At 41.6% G+C, this 12400-nt stretch overlaps 1 protein-coding gene across 4 annotated transcripts in view; it reads right to left on the bottom strand.

The window, feature by feature from the left end:
- The window catches only part of RFTN1 (raftlin, lipid raft linker 1), a 207871-nt gene that overhangs the window by 124671 nt on the left and 70800 nt on the right, over positions 1 to 12400 (bottom strand). For 3 of the 4 annotated variants that reach the window (XM_019435679.2, XM_019435660.2, XM_053903834.1), the window contains exon 3: positions 2537 to 2723. In XM_019435679.2, the coding sequence (XP_019291224.2) occupies positions 2537 to 2723 (187 nt within the window). The remainder of the gene's footprint in view (positions 1 to 2536; positions 2724 to 12400) is intronic. The other variant, XM_053903835.1, reaches the window with a different exon arrangement.

The following is a 12400-nucleotide window of genomic DNA, read 5'->3' on the forward strand; positions in this document are numbered from 1 at the left end:
CCGACTTCAGCTCAGGTCATGATCTCGTGGTTTGTGAGTTTGAGCCCCGCGTCAGATTCTGTGCTGACGGCTCAGGGCCTGGAGCCTGCTTCAGATTCTGTGTCTCCCTGTCTCTCTGCCCCTCCCCGGCTCATGCTCTGTCTCTCTCTCCCTCTCAAAAATAAATAAACATTAAAAAAAAAGAGAAAGAAATGCAGAGTCCCAGGCCCACCTCCAGACCTGCACTTGAACAATATCCCTGGAGATTCACAGGAGGCACATCAAAGTTTGAGAGGCGGTACTCCACAGCAGGAAAAAAAAAACAAAAATGTATCTTCACATTTAGAGTCAAATTCATTTATGATGTGCTGACTTCATGGCAAATCCCTGACAGTGGAATTACACAAGAGGGATGCTCTTGTGACCTGACCAAAGTGGACTTTTCCCTCTAAACATCAAGGCCAGTGGCATGAGGTAAGGAACAGAAACACTGATGCCCAGTGTATGCCTTGTGTAACCTGGGAGGTACATGGTAGGTTGGTTTTACTTTGTTTCCTTTCTGAAATTCTGACTTCTTTGAGATTATTGAGTGGTAAAAATGGAGGAAGGTGGAATGATGAAATTACTTCATCTAAAAATCAAAGGTATCTTCCCCACTTTTGTTGGGAAGGAGTTGTCCACAAGAATCCTGGGTGCAGAAACACCTCAGGTACCTCACATCAGGGTTCAGATGCAGGTCTGGGAGTCAGCCTGCCTGGGACCAGTCAGAGCTCTGCTTGCTGCCATTTGTGTGACCTTGACAAAGAAGTCAACGCCTGGGCCTCAGCTTCCTTACCTTTAAAATGGAAAGAAAAAAAGTACCTGTTTCAAAGGCTGCTTACGGGAATGAAATGACACCTATAAAGCCCGGCACACAGTGAACACTTGGTACAAGGGACCTATAAATAATCAGGCATATCCTATGTGTCGGTGGAACCTAAAACCACTATGGCTCCCAGAACAACGCTCTCTTGTGACTGACCCAGATATACAGCAAATTGACATAAAGAAACCAATACTCAGAAAAGACAGACTTGAGAAAAGTTTTACTCTACACAAACCATGGTAATTCTGGACATTAGCAAAGGTGCCTGCCATCTCTCACTTCAAATTCTAATGCACGTTGACTCCGACTAAGAGCCCAGAGCTTGATCAGCCATGAAGAAATGAACTCTACTGGCCAGGAAGCAGGAGCCCATCTTAGTCACTCAGCCTTCTGCCTCACAGCTGGCCTTGGTGAGCTCACTAGCCAGGTGTCTATCTTCCAGGCAGAGAGAAAGAGAAGCAGTCACTCTGCCCTCTCGCTTTTTAAACCATACCTCATGTCGTCATTCCTCCCATGATAGTTGGCCAAAGGACAGATCTGATTCGTCTCGCCAGACTTTATTTCACAATGAAGCACAAAAACGTAACGTGTTTACTATCCCACCTTTGTTGTTAAAAACAAAAAATCACTTAAAATTAATACTGCTCCTTTTGAGAAACCAACCTCAACCGCTCTTTGCCTAATGAGACTCAATAAGAGCATAAGAATAAGCATTCAGCTGGGCAAGCCATACTGGAAAATATCCTCAGTCTTGAAAATCAAAATGAAGACCAAATCAATCACACCACTTGATTCAAGTGGCTTTTGTTTCTCCTCCCTAGTGACTGACAGAACTTATGGTAAGTTTAAAATATCCAATATCTCTACAGTTTTGAGGAAGATATTAAGTTTGTATATAGCCTCTAAAAAAATAATTTTGGGGAGCCTGGGTGGCTCAGTTGGTTAAGCATCTGGCACTTGGTTTCAGCTCAGGTCATGATCTCATGGCTTCGTGGTTTGAGTCCTGCTTGAGATTTTCTCTCTCTCTCTGCCCCCTCCGCACCCCCCCCCCAACTCTTGCTGTCTCTCTCTCAAAATAAATAAATAAGTAAATAAACAAACAAATAAACTTTTAAAAAATTTATTTATTTTTGAGAGAGAGAGACAGAGAGAGTAAGCCTGGGAGGAGCAGAGACAGAGAGGGAGAGAGAGAATCTGAAGCAGGCTCCACACTGTTAGCACAGAGCCTGATGTAGGGCTGGAATTCACAAACTGCAAGATCATTACCTGAGCCAAAAACAACAGACACTGAACCAACAGAGCCACCCAGGCGCCCCCACAAATAAATAAGCTTAAAAAAAAAATACTGTGTTTTGCAGCCATGCATTTGAGATTAATAGTATGATGCTTTTACCAGCTACATCATTCTGGGAGTACACCTCTTCAGAGGAGACATTTTTCTAGTGGAGTGTAATCCAATAAATTAAAGGGGGGACAGGATGTGATACGGAGTCAGGCGTGGACAGTCACAGGACACTATGAAACTCCTCTCTGGTTGTCTAACACTTTGCCTTACCTGTTAGACAGCAGAGGCCCTGAGAACGTCATGCAAATTTCAAGTATATTCTCCACCCCAAGTCTTCTCACTTTCCTTCCTCCATTCAACACACAATAGCCTTGTAATGCCTAACCATTGACCCTCAGAAGACTTACCTATCAGTTTTCTTGGTCAGGATGGCCCTGAAGATGTGCTCTAGGGGTGTTTTCTCCCGCTCGTGGGTTGGCTGCACGAAGGGGTGCAGGGCCACTAGTGAGAAGCCTTGCTGATACAGTTCCAGGAGCTGGGCGGGCAGGTCGTGCAGCGAGGCCAGCCTCACTGCTGAGGACCGAGGGAGCTCTGCTGTAGATGGAGAGAGGAGAGGCTCATCAGGGACCCAACAAAACTGCCCGCTCTCCCCCACCCAAGTCCCTCTCCCCTTGCCCTTGCAGAGACCTCCAGGTCACCTCTTGCTAACAGCGAGTTTATTCCTGTCTTAACTACTGCCTTCAAAGAGAACTTAAAGCAGCAGGCTATTTCCCAACTCCTCTCAAGGCATTGCTGACTGGATGTCTTAAACCTAGAAGTCAGTCTTCTCGGAGGTCACATTGGAAGAGTCATTTCCATCCCCTCCAAAAATTAAAAAACAAAAGAAAAGAAAAGAAAAGAAAAGAAAAGAAAAGAAAAGAAAAGAAGAGAAAAGAAAAGAAAAGAAAAAGAGGAGGAGGAAAAAATGAAATTGCACGCAAATATAAAATTTCCAGGTGGCAAAAAGCAGTATTAACAAAGTCAGAAGACAAACTGGAACAAATTTCTGTGACACTTAAGACAAAGAGGTAATTTCCTTAATTTGCAAAGAAACTACAGGAAGAAAGAAAGAAAGAAAGAAAGAAAGAAAGAAAGAAAGAAAGAAAGAAAGAAAAAAAGAAAGAGGAAAAGGGGGAAGGGAGGAAGGAAGTTAGGAAGGGAGGGAGGGAGGAGGAAAAATACGAATAGGCAATTGCCTAAAATTAGACACAAAAAGCTAGTCAATATTTGAAAAAACACTCACATTAACTCAACATTAGAATTATGAATATCAAAACAAGTATTTTTCACCTAGGGAATTATTTTAAGATTTGGATTTAAAACAATTCTTTGAGAAGGACAGACAAGATTCAAAAATCAAAAGCTGTAAGCATATACACAATTAAAAGTATACATCCCAGCCCGGTCCCCCTTCAGGCTTTCTCCCTAAAGGCAATCAGTATTATCCATTTTTTTTGTATACACATTAACAATTGCTGAATTCATACACAAGTAAAGTCTATATGTCTCCCTCTCTTTTTATACAAATGGTAGCATAGTGTTACACATTTCATTTTTTATTAATTTTTATCAATTGACAGTATACTTCGCTTAGAAAGCATTCAGTAGTAGCACACAGAATTATTCTTCATTCCTCTTACAGATGAACAGTGTTCCTTTGTATGATGTACCACAGATTAATCAAACTTTTGCTTTTATAAGTAATGCTGACGAAAATTACGCTCCTACGTAATTTCACATGTGCTCATGTATAATACATCATACCTAGGAATTCCATACCTAGGAATTTGCTAGACCAAAGATAAATGCATTGTAATTTTCTCAGATATTGCCACATTTCTTCCACAGGGTAACATGGATTTACCACCTCCCCCCACCCAGTGATGTACAAAGGTATTTATTTTTCCATGCCCTGGCAAATCTCATAGTGAAAAAATGATCCCTGTGGTGGTAATCTGTATTTCTCTCATTATGTAACTTGTATTTTTTTTTTTTTTATTGAACATGTCATGTTTTAAATACTGTCTGTGTCACCTTTCTGTTAACTATAATCTTTGCCCTAGTTTTCTGTTGGGCTATTGGTCCTTTTTTCTATAGGTTTGTAGAAACTCTTATACATTAGGAGATTTAGTTCTTATTTGTGATATCACTTGCAAATATTGTTCCCAATTTATTGTTCGTTTTTTGACTTTGCATAAAGTGGGTCTTGTCATGAGGAATTTTTTTTTTATGAAGTGGAATTTCTCAATCTTGTCTTCAATGACTTCTGAGTTTTGTATCAGAGCAGAGACATCTGGTATTATAAAACGATTCTCCTGCTACTACATATTTCATTTTTTGGATATGAATCTTTGATCCAGTTTGGAATTTATTCAACATGAATTCAATATTCTACCCCCCCCCCCATGTTTATCCATTTTTCCCCATTAGTTTGAGATGCTACCTTTATCATATATTATATTCCTGAATATATTCAAGTTTATGATTGTCCTCTACTTGTCTATTTTAACAATTTTAACGTTACATTTTAATATCTGGTCAGGCTATTTCCTGAAACTTCTTATCCTCCTGTTTAGTTTCTGAATCTTCTTGTCTGTTTTTTTTTTTTCTAAATCATCTTTTAAATCAGCTCATCAAACCTTCCTCCCAAAAAAAAAAAAAAAAACCCAACTCCTAGTGATATTATTTTTGGATCATGTTCAAATTATAGCTTAACTGAGGGAGAATGGATATTTTCATCATATTACAAGTTCCCATCCAAGAACAAGGCATAATTTTTGTTTATTCAAGACTTCTTTGGGGTCCCTCAGGCACTTATTAAAGTTTTCTTCACATAGATATTGTACACTTAACAAGTTTATTTCTACTAATATTGCTATTGGAATAATAGAATTTTTTTCTTTTTACTTCTATGCTATCCATTGTGGGCAAGAATGTTGGGGAAACAGGCATGCTCATCATGGTTGATCGGGTAAACTTTTTTTTTTTTAATTTTTTTTTTAACGTTTTTATTTATTTTTGAGACAGAGAGAGACAGAGCATGAATGGGGGAGGGGCAGAGAGAGAGGGAGACACAGAATCCGAAGCAGGCTCCAGGCTCCGAGCTGTCAGCACAGAGCCCGACACGGGGCTCGAACTCACGGACCGCGAGATCGTGACCTGAGCTGAAGTCGGACGTTTAACCGACTGAGCCACCCAGGCGCCCCTCGGGTAAACTTTTTTGAAGGGGAATATGATGCTTGCCTTCCAACCTAAAAGTACACACACCCTTTGTCCAACAACCCCACTACCGGATACTGCATCTATGGCTGGACTCCTAGATGTTTTTCAGGCTTTATGGACAAAGACACTACAGATATGTTCACATAGCAAAAACGTGGAACCAAGTAGTTCTTCATTGGAGAGCTGGCTAAATAAACACTGGGACACCCAGTGATGAATCCTACGGGCTATTTAACAAGATTAAGGTAAATCTGTTATGTGCTGATGGCAACGTGTCCGAGATAAATTATTAAGAGGCAAGGTGTCAAGTGTTTATCCTATGCTAGTCTTGTATAAAAATAGAGAGATAATCTTTTTTAGAATAAAATTTTTTTTCTGAAAGAAATCACAAAAATATGAATATTGGAGAAAAGGGTTGAAGAATAGAGGGAAGGATGGAAAGGTGGCTTTTACTTTCTTTTGTACTTGGAGTAGGTACTGTTACCATCCATCAGGGTCATTGGGTGGAGGGTTGATAAGACATTTAAAATTTTCTGATTTATATGTAAAAACATTATCTGAAAGTTCTTTATGTATTTTTAAAAATAATGTGTTATTTTAAAACACAATCTTAAAAACAAATCTAGGGGTACTTAAGAACACTACTTAACATCAGCCACTGTAGCTCTCATTTCCATACATCATGCAAGAAATTTACAGGAAAAAAAAAATCTATAGCAATGATTCACTCTAAAGCAGTGCCCAGCATCCTGGAGAAACCTTCATTAATAACAGTGACAAAGCGAAGGTTGGCCAGGAAAGCAGAAAAATATGACATCTTTTCCCTTGAAGGGTACATTCTGGACATGCTGCTCCACCAAAGATCTGAAGACAAGTTTGGTAAAGAACACTGAGCCCCTCCGAACTCCTCGCACAGAAACCTGAATTCCACACACAGAAATCTGTCAAGCAACTTCTTAGACCCAGGCAAGGAGACCCCCACCGTGGATCCCTGCTCTAAAGTGTGCTCCTTGACCCACCAGCAGCAGCACGGAGGAGCACATTAGAAATGGAGACCTTGGGGCCCCACCTCAAACCTGCTGAATCAGAGTCTGAGTGATCTGTACCTTCCCAAGCCCTCCAAGAGACTCTGAGGCCGAGAGCTACTGTCCAGAGGGTTCCTTTGGCCCTCCTCCAACCACTCTCCTCTCCTCTCTGAGGGCAAGGAAACAGTGGACCTAGGGACACCTACCCACCTGTCATCCATAGCCCAACTTCCCACAGCCAAGACCCTGGAATTCTCTGCCCTTAGAGCCCAGGGCCCACTTTGGGGGATTGGACAGGCTTCTCCAATCTGCAGCAAGGGTGGATGGTGCCCCAATGTGTGCATCCGCAAGCCCAAGGGAGGGCAGGGAGACACCCCCACAGCCGCAAAATTTAGGGGGCACCAAAAACTCAGTAAGAAAGATCAATAAAAATTTAATGCAATATGTTACAAAGTGAAAATTCATGCAAGAAGTCTACAACAAACAAAATATCCAAAATTTTAATAAATACAGGATCAGTATTATTGATTTTTCCTTTTGCCTCAAGCTCCAATATGGCTTAGCACCACACTGTTACTTGTCTTTTTAAAAAATGTTGCCTCTCGGGGCACCTGGGTGGCTCAGTCCGTTAAGCGTCTGACCTCAGCTCAGGTCATGAACTCGCAGTTCGTGAGTTTGAGCCTCACATCAGGCTCTGTGCTGACGGTCAGAGCCTGGCGCCTGCTTCAGATTCTGTGTCTCCCTCTCTCCCTGCTCCTCCCCCACTCGCACTCTGTCTCTCTCTCTCCCTCAAAAATAAATAAACATTAAACAAATTTTTTTAAATAAAAATGTTGCCTCCCTCGCCTCACCCTAGCGCTGGCTCAGGCCCAACGTGTCTTGCACTTTTTCTCTTGGGCCCTGCAAATGACAGGAGCAGGTCTGTTATGCAGGGTGTCAAGGGAACAGGGGCAGGTTTCTTCTGCTATCAAGAGATTACAAAGCAACCGAACTGAACGAGCATAACCGTGTGTGGCACAGATGCCTGTGGTTTCGTCTGCAAAACGTAATGGACTTTTGGTAGGAGGGCAGGCCTTTTGGGGTGGGTAACTTCACGACAGCGATCAAACCCCAAAATGCTAGGCAGCACTAAGCTCCCCTCCTCTCTGATAAGAATGTGTAGGAAGAGCATCTGTGAGTCAACCAGTATGAGACCCTCCCACTCAGCCAGTCTCCACAGTGTGGTGTTTTGTGAACGCGCCAAGCATTTCAAGCTCTTACTGCTGTAATAAAATAAGCCTTTACTAAGATTCTGATAATTTATGTATTTGTTCCCCCTTACGCATCACGCTCTAATAAAAAGAAATAAAAGCAGTCCGTACGTTTGGAAAATTTGGGATTCTAGCTACATTCCTCCCTGGCGATAATCCTGGGCATGTGAACACACGGTTTCCTTGTTTAAAAAATGGAGATAATGACATCGTACAGCGGCTGTAAGAATCAAACGGGATGATGTGTGTGTAACGGATAAAGCTCCAAAGTATCGTTCTCAGTGGTGCTGGCAGTGGTGGGTGGGGAGTTGGTCAGGGATATAGGTCAACTGAGGCTGGTGATGACAGTACAGTGCTGGGCCACTAAATTGTTTCCCATTTCCACCCACACCCCTTACCCTCCAGGCTTTCAAATCAGTGCACTCAAAACGTTAGGCGATCAACCACTTTATAGTTAAATGCTTCCTGAATAAAACATAGTATCTTTAAAATTTTTATCTTAAAATCTAAAGATGTATCTCTTGTCAAAACTCAGCAATTTTATGGCTTTAATTTTTGGTATGCAAGCTGTCAAAGTAAGTTTAGCTTCATGGTTAAAAAACAAATAAAAATTAATCTCAACAATCTCATCGCAATAAAATAAAACCAGGCTCTTATTGTAAATATGATTAAAGGCCTTAATTTGTTTCTGTTTGAACCTTAACCTTCAGAAAAACCCTAGTTCTTATAAACTGACCAATCCCCCACTATTATTACTAGAAAAATAAAGAAAGGAATGACTTCTCTGTGTGGATGGACATACCAATTGTAGTCTCTTGGTCTCTTTCTCACCCCACCCACCCGGATAACCTCTCCATTATTTTTGTTTTGTGAGATTTGCCTGACTTCGTTTACAAATTATGTAACCTTGGACGAGTCATCTAACTCCCACCCCATCTCTTGGGTCTGTTGTTTATAAAATGAAGACCCTGGAGAGGCAATTCTGAAAGGAACTTCCAGCACTAAATGCAATGATTTCATTATTTCAGTTTGAAGAGTAACGTACCAGTTCCTAATTAAAAGGTGATACTGAATAATATAATAAATGTCTGCAGTGCAAACCGAAAGAGTTCCCCTAACCTAGAGCCAAAATGGGAATACGGAATACCCACACGTGCGAGTGGGTGGAGAGATGGATAGAGAGGCAAGAAAATAATGTTGCCACTATGACCGAATAAAAATCACTGCTGTCTTTGAGGGTCCCAGTCTTCTGCCTATCCCAGGGATTAGAAAGGATTCTGCCTGTTCTGACTGTCCCTGGGAGACATTCAGGGGCATTCCAGGGAAGAGATGCCTGCACAGTCATAGGAGAGAAAAGGGGTATTCTAAGAAGTATATCTGGGGACAATGGGTTCCCTCTTTCCTAGTGGAGAGCTATAAAGAAAACAGTATCCATTACCTGAAGTTACTCTGACTTCCTGGGCTTTTATGAGGCCACTCCAGGACTGAACCCATAAGCCACCTCATCATAAATTGAAATTTCTAATTATAATCCTTCATATTCTGAAGATGAGGGGCACTGATGATGCTTTCTTGGCCAATGTTACTCCAGTCTGAGGAAATGCCACTGTTAGAGCCCAATGTCCATCTGAAGATCATACTTTCCTCTCTCTCCACTTTCCAATCTGTCAAGTTCCAAAGTCTTTTTTATCTACTGTGGTCAGTCTGCAAACCTGAGGACCAGGCTGGACGCCCCGGTGCTCCCACTCAGGGAGCCGCGTCTTCATCCTACACAAGGACTTGGATGCCACTGCTGTACAAAGCCCAGTTCTCCAGCTGGCTTCTCCCACTAGCCTGGGTGGGGGCTGGCTCTTATCTCATGACCTGGTAGAGGGCCTGGGGCAGATCGCAAGGCCAGGGCCCAGATGGGCAAACAAACAAGAGACACAGCCATGGGAGGAACAATGGATACCGAAGCCCCCTCTCACCCAGAGGGCAGTATCATGCCTTTCAGCCTGCTTATTGCCAATGGGAATGTGGGCCCAATGGTGCCAAAACTTCTCATTCTTACCTTCAAGAACTCAGAAATCTTGGTCTTCATAGAAACTCTCCTAATCTTTAGATTTGGCAAGTAATTCTCATTTTATTTCCAAGTCCATATGGCCCAAAGCCAAGGCATGGTAGGTTGCAGACTGGATGGGGCATTTGATAAATGTAGGGGGATAGATGCCCCCTACTCCTTCCTATCCCTGATCATAGCATTGTCAAGGCACGCTGTAAGCCTCGGTCACATACTGAAGAGCTTGTGATTCCGTTCATTCCCACATCATCACTATTTATATCAGTTTTCAAGGATACACCTGCAGGTATTTGACACAGCCCTCTATTTCCCAATTCTCCTCTCCTCTACACTGATGTAAAGATGAACAAAATGTTTAGAACTATATAATTTTTTGGGAACTATACAATTACATTTTGAATTCCTTGGAAATATTTTTTTCCTCACTCAATTACCAATAACAGGCTTTTGATTAAAAAAAAAATCAAAATATAGAAAGTACTGCCGGAAAGGTATTTTGGGTGGCATGAGAGTCCCAAGGTCTTCTAGAATAAGTGTTCTGTTTTCCTTTCAGAAAATAACTCCATATAAATAAATAAACCATTATTCCAGGACTTAAAAAAAAAAAGGGAATGAAAACGGGGGAGGGGGGGACCTAATCCACAAAACCACACATTTCTTAACACTCCTGGGATGAAGGAGATTTTGTTTTTGCTATGACTATGTTTTGTTTAGCAAAAACATTCCGCAGCCCCACTTATTCCCCGGACACGAAGCCCTGCAGACATCTGCAGAAGAGCCAAAGGGACGGCTTTGCTCCTTCAAACTTTATTGCTGGGAAAGTGCCAGGTTCCAAGGCAGGAACAAAACCACTGGCATACAGCAAGCAGCCACTCATTTCTCTCCTCTGTACGGCAGGCAACGGCACGCTGAATTGCAACAGCTTCTATTATTTTGCTCAGCAATCATCTGTGACTTTAACCTAATTATTCAAAGTCCAACTCTGCTTTTCTAATTACATCTGCTAATGGATCTGTCAATACCAGAGAGCGAAACACAAGAGGACCGACACCATCTCCCCCGGGTAATTTCCCTCACAGGTAAAGCTGATAATGACACTGTTCAACCAAATCTCTCCCTCTTTTTTTTTTTTTTTTTAAAGTTTCTTGAAGGCCGTTATTTCTATAACATCAGTCTGCCTGGGCTTTGCAGTAGATCCAATTTAGCGAAACACTAAAATCAATCATTTTTCAAATGTGGGGTATTTTTTTTATTGTATAGGTAAAGAATAGGAATTCAGTTTTTTAAAATAATGTGTGCAGCCCGAAGGCTTCTATCTGTGTCATTTCTAAATCTGAAGAATAAGTTACAACTATCGTTTTCAGGCTTTCCAAATTCAGATTTCTGTCATTGTCTTATCACATAAATTCATGTTTCTGAAACTTAAGAAAAAGAATAAAACATGGCCAGGCTCAGGAGACCACACTACTAAAACACTGTGTAGTCTTTTTTTTTTTTTTTAATTGAGGTGAAATTCACATAACATAAAATCAACCATTCTAAAGTGAATAATTCAGTGAGGTTTAGTACGTTCGCCATGTTGTACAACCATCACCTCTGTTTCTAAAACATTCTCCTTACCCCAAAAGGAAACCCCATACCCGGTAAGCAGTTCCCTATTCCCCTCTCTGGCAACCACCAATCAGCTTTCATAAAACACAGCTCTTAACACCTTATCTGAATCATGGATAAAGTCAAGGGGAAAATCTCAGTACGACTAAAAGCACTTTTTAAAGCTTATTTAAACCTAGGGTTCTACAGGCCAATCATGGAGGAGTTGGCCAAGCAACAAAGGCCTCATCAAATGAGTTCTTAAGTGCATGCCACCAGACCACAAGTGACTGTGAAGCATCAGACTGTCAGACTGCTGTGACCACAGGGGTGTGTGCATGTGTGTCTGTGTGTATGTGTGGGGGTGTGTGTGAAGGGAAGGGTGGAGGGAGAGGGGGAGATCAAGTTGTTATTGGCTTGCTTGTCATTTCAAAGGATCACACGCAGTCACTGGATCACACACATGCTACATCACACTGTAAAAAATTCAGTGTCTAGGACTTTGTAAGGAGAGTGCTGAATAATTCCCATTGACCGTGCCCATTAATCAAACCCAAAAGATGGCGTTCCCGCTCATCTCACTGGTCCATTTTGTCAGAGAAGACACAGGCTAAGATTCATCAAGAAAGCTTTTCCAGAAACACCAGGCCTCAAGCTGCTTGGACTTCACAGTGGGGTATTCAAATATTAAAAGCAACCGGCTAGAAACTGAAGTTGGAGTATTAATAAAATATATCACACGCTTAAAAATACTTTTTATGGTGAAGGGGAGAAGCAAAGGATCACCGAGTCTTCGGAATTTCTATTCAAACTGGTCCATGCCAAATCCAAGGAGAGCTTAGCATGAGGCGGAAGGGAAGCTACTTGTCAATATTTTATGCCATTTTCCTAATTGAGCACGATATCCTGAGAGCTGACGCTCCGGGTAGTTCTCTTTGATTCTGAGAGTACAATAAACTGATTGCATCCAAGACCAGCCACTAATGAATATGTACAAACAATATGGAAATGAAACTGTTTAGAATGTAAATGGGACCCTATATGGATTTCTATGATAAAGTCTGAAGACTCTGTATAAAAGTAATC

Source organism: Panthera pardus, unplaced genomic scaffold (assembly GCF_024362965.1).
Source record: "Panthera pardus isolate Hobbes unplaced genomic scaffold, ASM2436296v1 HiC_scaffold_16, whole genome shotgun sequence".
NCBI classification, from domain to species: Eukaryota; Metazoa; Chordata; class Mammalia; order Carnivora; family Felidae; genus Panthera; species Panthera pardus.